At 44.0% G+C, this 13291-nt stretch overlaps 1 protein-coding gene across 1 annotated transcript in view; it reads right to left on the reverse strand.

The window, feature by feature from the left end:
- Positions 1-678: 678 nt before the first annotated feature.
- CMTM7 (CKLF like MARVEL transmembrane domain containing 7) overlaps positions 679-13291 on the reverse strand; it is a 55288-nt gene continuing 42675 nt past the window's right edge. Inside the window, exons 2-5 of the mRNA XM_081286822.1 lie at positions 10637-10810; positions 6692-6790; positions 3467-3548; positions 679-1075 (exon numbers count right to left, since the gene is read on the reverse strand). Coding sequence (XP_081142948.1) covers positions 1062-1075; positions 3467-3548; positions 6692-6790; positions 10637-10810 — 369 coding nt within the window. The 3' untranslated portion in view covers positions 679-1061. The remainder of the gene's footprint in view (positions 1076-3466; positions 3549-6691; positions 6791-10636; positions 10811-13291) is intronic.

Genomic DNA, 13291 nt, shown 5'->3' on the forward strand with positions numbered 1-13291 from the left:
CTGCTTTATTTATATCGGGAAACATCAAAGGCCTTCCATAGAATGTTCTTCACCAAAAAAGGTTACAGTTGGGCTGTCCAGTTCCCAACAGGGAGCTACTGTGAGGTATCTCCCTGTCCTCTTTCTAGCCAATCAAGCAACCCAAGCCCAGGGGAGTGGCAAGTTTACGATAAGGGTCAAGTGTAAACTGGACCCTTAGCTTCCTCCAAAACCCCTTCCAAAATGAGCAGGTGCATGTCAGAGAAGGAAGCAAATATAAATTTAGAACTGCATATACTTACCTAAAACCCAAATTTATTGCCATTGCCCCACCTCAAAAAAAAAAAAAAAAAACAGTAGAAAATAGAAAAAAAGATTCTCCTTTTTTTATGAGAATTTGAGTATATACACAGCACTGGGTTTAGGGTCATGTGCCAGACATAAACTCAAAGGCAAAGGCCTAGCTTTACAGGCTTCTTCTAGTTCAATAAGAAAGTCTTCTGCACTTGGCTAATATTTTATTTAAAAACACACAAGCGCGCGCACACACACACACACACACACACACACACACACACACAACCGTAACAAAGGCAGAGAGAGGAGAGGGAGGGAGACAACAGGCTGACCACCTAGTGTTTGTGCAGGCATGTCACCTTAAGAAGGAGGGCATCTTCAAGATCAGATTGACAGGCTAGATAAATTAGGAGGTGGCTTTATTTTTATGAGGATTGAGGCATCTTCGCTCCCCCGAGGAATGTGAAGGAGAAAGCCCACCGTCGTGTTCAGTACCTGAGGTGCTGCTAAAAGCAGGCAGGAGAGACAGGCTGCCCTTGGAGCTGCTTCCTTTCCCAGAAGGGGAGGAAAGTTCTCCAGGGAAGACTGGAGACAGAGGCTCTGGCCAGCCCAGGAGCTGAGTCCTGGTGTCTTGGGGAAGCTGGAAGCCAGGGGGGCTTCCTGGTGTCTGCTTGTAACTTTGGCATAGGAACAGTCCAGAAGCCGTGCCTGGGGTCACTGGTCCTCCTGTCTGCCAGGCCCACGTCCTACAGATCTTTTTGAGGCACCCAGAGGCTGAAGCCTTGTCAAACAGCTGCATCTTGGGAAGGAAATGGCAAAGTTAGATCAGTTTGTGGGGGGACGGAACTGACCCAAGGGCTTCAACCAGAAGCCACAGCTTGACTCCCCAAGTTTTTCTCTGTGCATTTCTTTCCTCCACCCAGCACCAACTTTCATTGGAATTATTTTATTCTTTTTAAATATTTTTTTAGAGACAAAAAAATTAAATAGTATGGAGGGGCTCTTATTCCTACATCTCCCTCCTCAATCCTATTCCCTAGAGGTAGTAACCCCCTTCGACTTCATTAACAATTTCTTTCAGCAATTCTCCCATGAGTTTATTTGTGTGTGTGTGTGTGTGTGTGCATGCTGGTCTTGAGCTCCCAGCCTCAAACAATCCTCCTGCCTCAGCCTCCTGAGTAGCAGGGACTACAAGGGCATACCACAATAGCTGTCTCTCCCTGATTTTAAATAATGTATTTATGCAAATATTTATAAATTTATTGTTTTAAGGCATCACTTTTCTTATTTATTTTTTATTTACCACATTCACCACTGTGTTTTTTATTTATTTATTTTTTAAATTCTCCATTTATTTTTTGCCAAACAGCTGTCCTAGGGTGTAATTCACATGCCACACAAATCACCCATCTAAACTATTTCAATAATGGTTTTCAGAATATTCACCGAATTGTGCAACCTCCTCTACAGTTTTAGAGCATCTCCATCACCTCAGATAGAAACCCCAAGCCATGAGCAGTCACCCTCAAATGCCCCTCCCCTGCATTCCCAGGCACCGACTGGCCTACTCTGCACCTCTGGGTTTGCCTGTTCTGGGCAGCTCTGCACGAGCCCTGCACTGCATGGGCTTCCATGCCTGGCTCCTTTCACTGGGCGTCCTGTGAACTTCCTGCCAGTGAAGGCTGCAGCAGGTTAAGCTCTGCTGTGGCCCCCTTTCTGTGGTGTGCAGGCTTTGATACTTCTAATGTGATTTTTTAAGAAGAAAGAAAAAGAATAAAGAAAGGAAGGGATGGCTCAAAGAAAGAAGTGTATTAACCAAAAGTTGGTTCAGGTTTATAGTCATCTGTTACTAAGAACTTATTCTAAAGATAAAAAACATTAAGGCTGGGTGTGGTGGTGCATGCCTGTAATCCCAGTGGCTCAGGAGGCTGAAGCAGGAGGATGGCAAGTTCAAAGCCAGTTTCAGCAACTTAGTGAGGCCCTAAGCAACTCAGTGAGACCCTGTCTCAAAATTAAAAAATGAAAAAGGGCAGGATGTAGCTCAGTGGTTAAGAACCCCTGGATTCGATCCCTGGTATCATAGAAAACAAAACATTAGGAATGTGCATAGGCATTTATTTGCAAGGATGTTCATTATAGCACTGTTTAGCAACAAAACCAAAAACCTTACTGCTCTCAGATAGGAGACAAGTTAAATAAACTGTGGCACAGCCAGGCAATGGAGTTAGCATAACACCACAGAGCCACTGAGAATGATGGAGAAGAATTCCTAATGGTGCTGGGAAAATGTGTGATGGGCAATCAAGTAGGAGAAAAATAGCAGGTTACAAAATAGCACACAGATCTGATCCTTTTCATATAAGAAATATATATTTTCAAATATTGTGAGGATAGATACCCAGATGGTATGAGGACAGATTTTTTTAATTAAATTTTTTAATTAATTAAATTTAAAAAATTAAAAAAAAATTTTTTAGTTGTAGATGGACACGATACCTTTATTTTATTTTTATGTGGTGCTAAGGATCGAACCCAGTGCCTTCCACTCTACCCCTGAGCTGCAATCCCAGCCCGACAGATAATTTTTATTAAAAAAAATTATCACTCAGTGTGGTGGTGCACACCTGTAATCCCAGCCCCTTGAGAGGCAAGGCAGGAGGATTGAGGTAAACCTGGGCAGCTTAGCAAGATCCTGTCTCAAAATAAAAAATAAAAAGGGCTGGGGATGTAGCTTGGTGGTAAAGCACCCCTAGGTTCAAACAGGAGTACCAAAACAAAAACAAAAACAAAAACAACTTTCACTTGTATTTTCTTTATATTTTAGTTCTGCATGGACTCAATGCCTTTATTTGTTTTTATATGGTGCTAGGATCGGATCCAGTGCTTCCCACTTGCAAGGCAAGTGCTTTATTTCTGCCATTAGGAAACTTATTTTTAAGAAAATGTTTGCCATCAGAAGCTTAAATGTCAGGGCGCCCCTGGGTGTATGGAGATGGGAATGACAGCAGGGTCTCTTGGGTTCCCCCTTTCCTTCTGCCAGGCCCTGGGCTCTGATACCAATCCTGAGCTGACATGGGTCATGGCCTCCTCAGCACTGGGGCATTGCCGACCGCCAAAGCCAAGGACAAGCTGTCCTATTCCTGAGCGGGGGTCTTTCGGAGACCTCTGCATACAGATAACGGGAGCTCACCTGTTGACTGGGTTACACACGAGATCTTGTAGGACAGCCACACGCTTGCCAAGCACAGAAAGGTAGCCACGAATCCAAAGATCTGCAAAGGAGAGAGAGGAAGTTCATAGGCCACAGGCCCATCCCTCGGGCATTCCTGTTTTTTATCTGCTTGGGTTATCATCTGACCTGACCACTTCAGATACAGAGATGAAGCCTGCAGGGGCCAGTCCCTGGCTTTAGTCCTCCTGGGTTCAGCCCCTGTCAGGCCTGACAGCCAGGCCTCTGGGTCTCCACCCTTAGCCCTAAGCAACTCCAGTTCCCAGGCTGGCATTCATATGTACAACCAAGTTGTACCACTGGACTTTGATTACCCTGGACTAATAAAGAAGAAAAAAGTGGAAATTTAATTATTTAAATGTATTATTAATAATTAAATTATTTAAATTTAATTTGGGTTTTACAATTTTTAATGTTCAAATGGATTTGATTGATGTGTTGGCATTGTTTGCCTTTCACTCATACTAGCTTTCTGCTCTGTTGTGGCTTTATCGCTGTGTGTGAGCCAGAAGCTGAGGCCTGTGTACCTGGTTTCATGTGTGCACATATTTAGATAACATTAGATTAAAATAGCTTACGGCAGTCCTCTGTTCTTTTCAGGGCCCAGCCAGTGCTCAGGTATGAGCAGGACTGACCTAGGCCCAAGCTCCTCATTTGCAAGGGAGGAACAGGGTGCCCGGACAGGAAGAGGACCTTGAAAAGGGCTCATGGAATGGTCTAGAGGGTGCAGTCCCCGCCCTGGTGTCTTGGACACCACAAGGTCTGCAGTCATGTTCCTGGCTTGTGACCAACCTTGGCAGCTGTGGCAGCTGAAATCCACTGAGCACTAACTATGCAGCTGCTTGGATTTATGCTCTTAAGCTGAGCAGATTCCTTGCACCTCACAATTCTTCGAGGTGGAGGGTGGTATCACATCTCTCATCATTTCACAGCTAAACAAATGGAAGAACGGGGGAGTCAAGGGTTTGCCTAAGGTGTTGCAGAGCAGCTAGAGTCAGGGACAGGGTCTGAGACTTGAGGTCTGACTCTAGAACCCACGCTCTGCCAGTCGGTGGTCTGGGTGTTCTCAGATGCATATTGAGGCCTCGGGGATGCCATGCTACCACTAGTTCACTGCTGAGGTCACCGGCTGATGTCCCACAGGTACTGTCCACGAGCAGCCAGATGAAAAGTAGGCTTTTCAACAAGGTTTGCTTTTCTTTTCTGGACAGCTGCTGGTTGACATAAACAGCTGCCCCCACTAGCCCACTCCCACTTGCACCCCCAGTGCCTTTTCCTTGGCTCCCTTTGTACCAATTGTCTGCACCATATAATTAGCTTATTAGAGCCTGTCCTGGCCTCTCATTGTCTGTTCTGCACAATTAGCACATTATATAGCATCCCGGTCCCCAACTGTCTGCACTGCATAATTGAACAGCTTATTATTATGTCACTACAGAATGCTATTCTAGACGACAGCGCCTTGTTTGCTAGTTGTTTCATGGGCCCTGTCCCCATCTCTGAAGCTTGATGACCATTTTCTCCTAAGCAGGGACCATATTTTTTACATTTTTTTTTCTGATTTCTCCATGGTCCAGATTTGGACTTAGGTACAAAGCCAGTGTATGATAAGTATTAGCTCTTGGGACTCCTGAGCTAATGTGGTTCTTTGTGATCTGCTTATAAAGCCCAGTGGGACTGTCACTGGGTGCCCCCTGGAGCACAGAGTGCCTCTCTCACCAGCCTGCACTTGTCAGGCAAATGCTGACCTGCAATGGATGCTGCTCCTCTCCTCAGAGACAGCACAGAAAGGGGCCTGTGGAGGTGTATTAGGGGCATAGGTGTTTAGGATCTTGGCCATCATATGCAGTGATGTTGACTCCCTGTGCTGACCTTCAGAGGAGACCCTCCATCTCTAGAGTAATTCAGGAACAAACCCAGCCCTGGGCCAGACTCCAGAGAACCTGGTGATGTGTATAAGTGAAACAAACAGAACTTATCTTAGAACTCATTTTAAAAATTTTGCCTTCTTTTTAAAACAAAAACAAAAACAAAAAATGGTGGACACAATATCTTAATTTTATTTTTACGTGGTGCCGAGGATGGAACCCAGTGCCTCATGTATGCCAGGCAAGCGCATAACCACTTGAGCCACATCCCCAGCCCCTAAAAAATTTGCCTTCTTGCTGAGGGTGGTGGCACATGCCTATAATCCCAGCAGTTAGGGAGGCTGAGGCAGGAGGACCAAAATTTCAAAGCCAGCTTCAGCAACTTAGTGAGGCTCTAAACAACTTAGTGAGACCCTATCTCTAAATAAAATATTTAAAAAAGGGCCTGGGGATGTGGTTCAGTAGTTAAGCACTCCGGGTTTCAATCCCCAGTACCCCCTCCCTTCCCCGAAAAAATTACCTTTTTCATTAGGGAAGCAAATCTGGTGATTTTTTTTTTGGTAGTGCTGGGTATTGAACTCAGGGGCCTTAAGCATGCAAGGCCAGCACTCTACCAAACTAAGGTATATCCCCAGCCCTAGGGAAGCAAATCTATACTGGCCCATAAGCCACTGAACTATAAAGTTAGTGAAATCATAAGTCAAATGACAGGAATCTATGAATCCTAAAAAAAAAAAAAAAAATCATACCTCCCTATGTATATATCTTCCACTGCACTATAGTTTTTTTTTTTTTTTTTTACACATTTCCAGCTACTTCTACTCAAGGGTATCAGGTGGATCAATTTTTGACTCCAAAAGGTACAGGAGTATTATTTCCTGGCCTGAACACTGTTAAAAATAAGAAATGGCAAAGTTAAGATTCAAGGCAGGTATCACTGATGGATCATAGTACTCTTCCTCCTGGATCCAAAAAAAGGCCACCAAATCTTTCTCTGCACAGGCAGCCAAAGCAAACGTTCAGAGTGGGCTTGTGAATTAAAACCCTGCCCCTCCATTTAAGTAGTGGCTGTGCGAAAGAGGCCAGGAGTACTGGGGCCATTAGAATTGGCTAACAGCCCTTGACTGTCCACTGTCTAGGATCATGTGCTGTGAGTCCAAGTGCCAGGCTCTTTGGAGACAGCTGCTGGCTGGCTGGAGGCAGTTATCAAGTCTCTGAAGTTGGGTCCCAGGAAACCAACTCCTTCTCTGCCCCCGTCGGGAAGAAAGGAGCGACTAAGCTATAACTTCATTCCTAAAGGTTCCAAGAGCATCCTCACCGCTCCGGCTACCAGTCCGCTCTGGCTGTAACTCCTGGAGGCTGCCACGATGGAGGCGATGAGGAGGAGCAGGGTACCGATGACATAGTGCAGAAGTTCCTGGGGGGCGAAACAGAGGCAAACAGGTGGGTGATGTGCACCACTCCTGGTTCCTGGAGAGTAGCTGGGCCTCAGAAGAGATGACAAGAAGAAGAGAGAGCCATGCTCCCTCTATTCGCTTGCCCTGGCAGGAGGAGTAGCATAGTATGCCAGCAGCCAGAAGGAGGCTGGCCAGGAAGAGGCCAAGGACCAGAGCCACGATGCCCAGCAGGCAGGAAGGGAACAGGACAGAGGAAGGAAGCTTCTCCAGAAAGCAAAGGTATGCACTAAGGATGGTTCCACTCCGGGGTCCTTTCGCAGCCAGTACCTTGACCTCTGGCTCAGGCTATTAAAAAGCAAAATGAGTAATCCTACAACTCCCAGGCTTCAGAGTCTAAACAAAACTCCAGCTCTGAGAAGCAAAGCCCCTTAAAGAGACTTGAGCCTTTCTCTTCTGCTTTGGAGACGTTCTGGGCTAACAATGTGCTGACTTTGTGTGGCTGACCACAGCACCTTCCCACTCTGGACACTTCCAGGTGTGGACTTGAGGGGTGCTTGTTCCTGGGGATCCCTCAGACTCTGAGTCAAAGGCCAGCATGAGGTCGGCAGCTCTTCTGTGAAGTGTCTGTGGGGGTGTGGTGACCGCTGGCTTTCTCCCAAGTCCTGCTGGTCTCTCCAGTGTCCCTCTGGCAGAGCTCTACCAGGGGGGGTCTACTAGCGGGTCTGACTCCACCTTCCCTTCTTGCCTCAGCCCAGGAGGGTCCATTTCTGTTTAAATCAGCACCTTTGCAGGCCCTGGCAGGGGCTGGACCTCTGTCATTCATCAGCACAGGATGAATGACACCTCACTCTTCCTTCTTCCTCCTCATCCAACACCAGCTCAGAGGAGAACTTAAGCATGGGGCCATTTACAGTACTCCTCGAAACCCAGAGTGCCTCCACGTTCAGTTCTCTTTGATGAAAATTTAGAAATTATTCCTCAATGAAATTCTGCCCATCAGGGTGACAGTTATTGAATTCTGGAAAACCTTTTCCCCCAATCCACTTTCAAGCTGCAGCTCCTCTCAAAACTGTGTAAAATCAAAGACTTGGGTTTCTCCTTAGTGGAGATCCTCCTTAGGAGGATCACAAGGGAGACCACAGAGAATCTACCTAAGAGCAGATGAACAACTGGAAGTTCCCCACCCCCAGGGTTCTCACCCACAGAGGAAGAGGAAGATGGCAAGGGACAGAGAAAACGGACTGGAGAGAATCCTAAGTGCAAGGGACCTAAAGAGTACTCAGCCAAAAAAGTGTGGTTGAACCTGTCCTTTCAACATTCCCCTCTCAGCCTTCCTTTGTTCCTGTCCTCTAGCATTTCTTCTCTGCTTTGCTTGTTCACTGTCAGCATCCAGATGCCCGGATAAGCTTGTTCTCAAAAGAAGCGAAAGGGTGTCATCACTTGAAAGGGGCTTTATAACGTAAGAGCACAAAGGACTTTCTCTCAAAATAACAGAGTGGATAATCAAGAGGCAGAGGCTGTCAGACTGGATTTTTTTTAAGAGCATGATCTGATACCCTTTCATGATAAAAACACTTAACAAAGTAGAACTAAAAGGGAACTTCCTCAATCTGATAAAGGGCATCTATAAAAACTCACACCTAACATTACATTTAATGATGAAAGATGAAGTGCTTCCCTCCTCAGACCAGGGAAAAGAGAACGATGTCTGTTCTTTTGCCGCTTCTATCTGACAGTCAACTAATTTGTTCGACTAATTTCTTACAATAAGGCAAGACCATGCAGTAAAAGGCAACTAGTTAGACAGCAAGCAGTGAAACCGTCTCTATTTGTAGAGGGCATGATCTTGTGTAAAGAAAGTCCTAAAAATCCATTAGAACTAATAAGGAGTTCAGGTTACAAATCAACAGACAAAAAATTATTTATATACTTGCAATGAACAATCTAAAAATGAAAGTTAGAAAAAAAAAGTACATTTGAAATAGCATCAAAAAGAATAAAATACTCTGAAAACTACAAAACAGTGTTGAAAGAAATGAAAAGAGATCTAAATAAATGAAAAGATCATCCATGTTCTTGGATACTAAAATGTAGTATTGTTCGGATGGTTGTACTCCCCAAATTGATCTACAGATTCAATGCAATTCCTATTAGAGTCTCAGCTGATCTCTCTGTGGAAATTGAAAAGCTGATTGTAAAATTTATATGGAATTGCAATGATCCAAAATAATCCTGGAAAAGAAGAAACTGGGAACACTACATTTCCTAATTTCACAACTTTTTACAAAGCTGCAAAAAATCAAGATAGTGTAATTATGATATAAAGATAGACATATAGACCAACAGAATAGAACTGAAAGTTCAGAAATAAATCCATGATTTTCAACAAAGGTGCCAAGGCCATTTAATGGGAATAGAACAATCTTTCTGTCACATAGTTCTGGGAAACTGTATCTCCACGGGAAAAATGATAAAGTTGAACATTTACCTCTTGCTAAATGCAAAAATTAACCTAGGGCTGGGGATGTGGCTCAGCAGTACAGCGCTTGCCTAGTGTATGTGAGCCCTGGTTTCAATTTCAGGTATCACACACACACAGACACCAAACCAAAAAAAAAAAAAAAAAAAAAAACCACTCAAAGTATAAAAACTAAAACTATAAAAAATTAGAAGAAAACATAGAGGCAAATCTTCATGATCTTGGATTTAGTAACAGTTTGTTTAATATGGTACCAAAACATAAGGAAAAAAAAAAAAGACAAATTAGACTAACCAAATTTAAAAACTTCTTCTTTAAAGGACACCAACCAGTGAGTTAAAAAACAAGCAACAGGATGGGAGGAAATATTTGCAAATCATATATGTATAATAAGGGACTTTTCTCTAGAAATAGAAAAAAATCAACTCAATAATAAAAAGATAAATAATTAGAAAAAGATCTGAACAGACATTTATTTAAAAAAAAATACAAACAATCAACAAGCATGAAAAGATTGCTGACTTTGTTAGTCATCAGAGAAATGCAAATCAAGACTACACTAGGGCTGGGGATATAGGTCAATTGGTAGAGTGTTTGCCTTGCATGCACAAGGCCCTGAGTTCAATCCCCAGCACCACGGGGGGGGGGGGGGGGGGGGAGACTACATGAGGTACCACTTCACACCCATTAAAATGGATAGAAGCAGAAAATCACAAAAGTTGGCATCAGCAAGGAGAAATTGCCACACTCACACACTGCTAACAGGAACATCCAGCACTACAGCCCCTTTGGCAGAGTATGGCAGTTTGCCAAACTGCCCGACTATTAGCAGCATGACTCCTAATAACCAAATGGTGAATCTGACCCAATGTCCACCAATGATGAATGAAAAACAAGATGGTGTATCTATATAGTTGGTTATAAAGAGGAATGAAGTCCTGATAATACTGCAGTGTGGATGGACCCGGAAAACATTCTGCCAAGTGAAAGCAGCCAGTCACATACATTATTCCATGCAAGAGAAACATCCAGAATAGGAAAATTGTACAGACAGAAAGATTAGAGCTGGAGGAGCTGAGAGGTAAGGAGGTGGTAGCTAAAAGGGAAGGAATTTCTTTTTGAGATAAAATGTTCTAAAATTGACTGTGGTGATGGGCTGCACAACTCTGGAAATATACCCAAGAGCTACAGACTTCTTGTAGCTGGAAAGTGAGTTCTAGAAACCACTAGGACATTAGAGATGTCCACCAAATAGTTGGAAAATCAGGGCTGAAGCAGCAAAGGATGATTCAAGAGGTGGACTAGGAGATGCAAGGGACTCTCTTGGGTCCTAACGCCCTGGCCGATACCTTGTCTGGTACATGCTGAGGACAGTGCTAGGTCTTACCGACAGGGGCCAGCTGATGCAGGTGAGCACACGGTAGAAGCGGAAGAGGTGGACCAGATAAAAGGCCAGGATCATGATCAAGTCACAAATGGTGACGACTTCAAAGTAGCTGAAGGCACTGTAGTCGATCCACATGGAGCTCCGCACACAGATAAAGGCGATCAGCAGAGTGACCTGAGACACAAACACAGTAAGTGACATCAGAGAAATGCCTGCTCAAGATGGGCACCTGGGAAACAAACAGCAGAACAGCCACCCAAGGCTCCCCTGACAGCCAGAATTGACAGGCTGTTCCAATTCAGGTTATTTCCACACAAATTGGCGGGAAGGTCAGAAAAGTGCCCTTTCATGTAGTACAATCTTTTTAAAACACATGCTGGTTGTGAGCAAGGATGGGTGCTGCGACAGACTCTGGCCTCTCTGAAGTTTATTATGTTGTGCTGGCAGGATGCCTTCTTCTCAGAAAGAGGAGTATAAGAAAATAAAAAAGCAGAATTGTTTCATTCATTTGCTGGACCTTCTCAGAGCAAAGACTAGAGTGATGTTAGACCTAGGGTTACATGTTGGGTTGAGCTGTACCAAGCTGCCCACATTTGATTGTTTCAGACCTACAAAGATGGTGACTCACACTTTATGACGTTCTGGTCGGCAGGCACTAAGGGACCATTTACTGATGTGTGACAAATGTGATTGCATTGAGGCTTTGTAGGATCTGCCAGATTGACAAAATCATTCCTATTTTCATATGGGGGAAATGGAGACATGCAAACTCAGTAACCAGTCCAGGTCTACCCAGCTTGTAAGCAGTGGAGCTGGATTTGAATCCAGGTCTGACTCTAGGGACCATGTTCCTCCATGTTGGATGCTGTTCTGCCTACCCACATCACAAAAGAAGCGTAGCATCAAACAGACAGGAATCCTGTTTAGGAGGCAGTGCTTAATCAGTCCTAAGTAATAGTGTTGCGTAAATGAATAAGTTATTGTGCAGAATTATTAATGACCTGTTACTGAATTAACAGGTCAGGTAAACGTTGTTACCAGCAACATCTGAACATGTTAGGAGAGTAGACTGGGATGAGGGAAGAGGAGATTCTGAGTTTTTGTGAAGACCAAAGAGATTAAAACCTTGTCCACTCCACACAGGGAACAAACCAAACCACAGATATTAAGTGTACATAAACTGTTAGGTTCTATCTGAAGAGCACAATCAATTTAGTACAGATTCTTTTATACTACCTCTTTCCTATAAAGATGGTGATTCTCAAAGGCTGTGTATACATGTATGTTTGTGGGCCCGTGTGTGATCTCTGTGTCCTCTGAGACATCTGGCAATGTCTGGATACATTTTGGGTTGCTGTAGCAGGTGTGCAGGAGGTTGCTGCTGGTATTTAAAGGGCATGATTTAAAGATGCCAGAGGTTCTGCTAAAAAACATCACCATGGGTAGGATGGCCCCTATAATCCACATTGGTCTGGCCCCAAATGTAGCCCCTTAACTATTGAACTGCTGTTGAAAAACCCTAGTGTAGAAAATGTTAGTCTGCAATGAGAATTAGGCCACGAGAATGGATCTAACTCCAGTTCAAGTGGTCAGCGCTGCAATCACTTTTATTTTCTAAAGTCCTCATTCATAGCACTCTATCAAGATCCTCGGTAATAAGTACAAAGAGGACTCTTGGCTTGAAGCTTGGAGTGGGGCTGAGGAATGCTCTACTTAACAGATGAAAAAAAGAAGAGTGTGGCCCTGACATGAAGGCACCCTCAATATTTGCATATTTCAGTTTGCTAATGAGCAACGTGAGTATTTTCATTTTCTCAGTTCCTCTGCAGCCACCCAGCCATGGTAATAGAATGATTCACACCTGGAGGCTGTTTCAAGACTTCGAAGGGAGCCTCTGCCGGATTCGGGTGTGCACGATTGCCAGGGCTTTGCTGCCTCATCAGTGCCAGTTCCAGACCTCCCTTACTTGGGGATGTCTATGGGCCTCCCCAGACCTACACTGAGATCCTCATGCGCTGGGTGATTTTTATTCCAAGCCTGCCTTAAAATGCAGATAATCTGGGATTAGGCAGTAAGATGCCTAGATGGAGAGGCAATTTTTGTAACTAATTTCATGCAAAGATTTTTTTTTTTCCCAGCTCTTCATGGGGGTAACAGAGTCAGCACTTTTTCATGGTGATACAGGGATGTGGAAGTTTCCCAAAAGACAAAAGAGGCCTGAGAAGGTCTTACTCCTCTAAGCTCCCAGGATCAGAACTGGCAGCACCTTTGGCCTCCTTAATAGATTTTGATTCAAGAGTGTGAGAAATTATTGAGGGGTTTTATGTTTTAGGCCTTTAAGGTGCTTTAAAGTTGATGACTGCTTTGCAGACAGCAGATTGATACAAGTTGGTGTTCACATCAGTAGGGGAAAGGTTGGGTTGTCCAATAAATAATGTTGTTGCAGTTGACTGACTAATTGGATTCAGTTAGAAACCTATTGTGTTCCCCGGGTCATGCCTTCTACAAAAGGAAATCCCAGATGCTTAAGAGCTAGAAGTGATATATTCAGTTGGCCATCCTGTCTGCTGGTTCTGCATTTGTGGATTCAACCAACAATGGATTGAAATACTTGGAAAAAAAATTGTATCTGTACCAAATATGTACAGTCTTTCT

Source organism: Spermophilus citellus (genome assembly GCF_964194105.1).
Source record: "Spermophilus citellus genome assembly, chromosome: 3".
Classification (NCBI taxonomy): domain Eukaryota; kingdom Metazoa; phylum Chordata; class Mammalia; order Rodentia; family Sciuridae; genus Spermophilus; species Spermophilus citellus.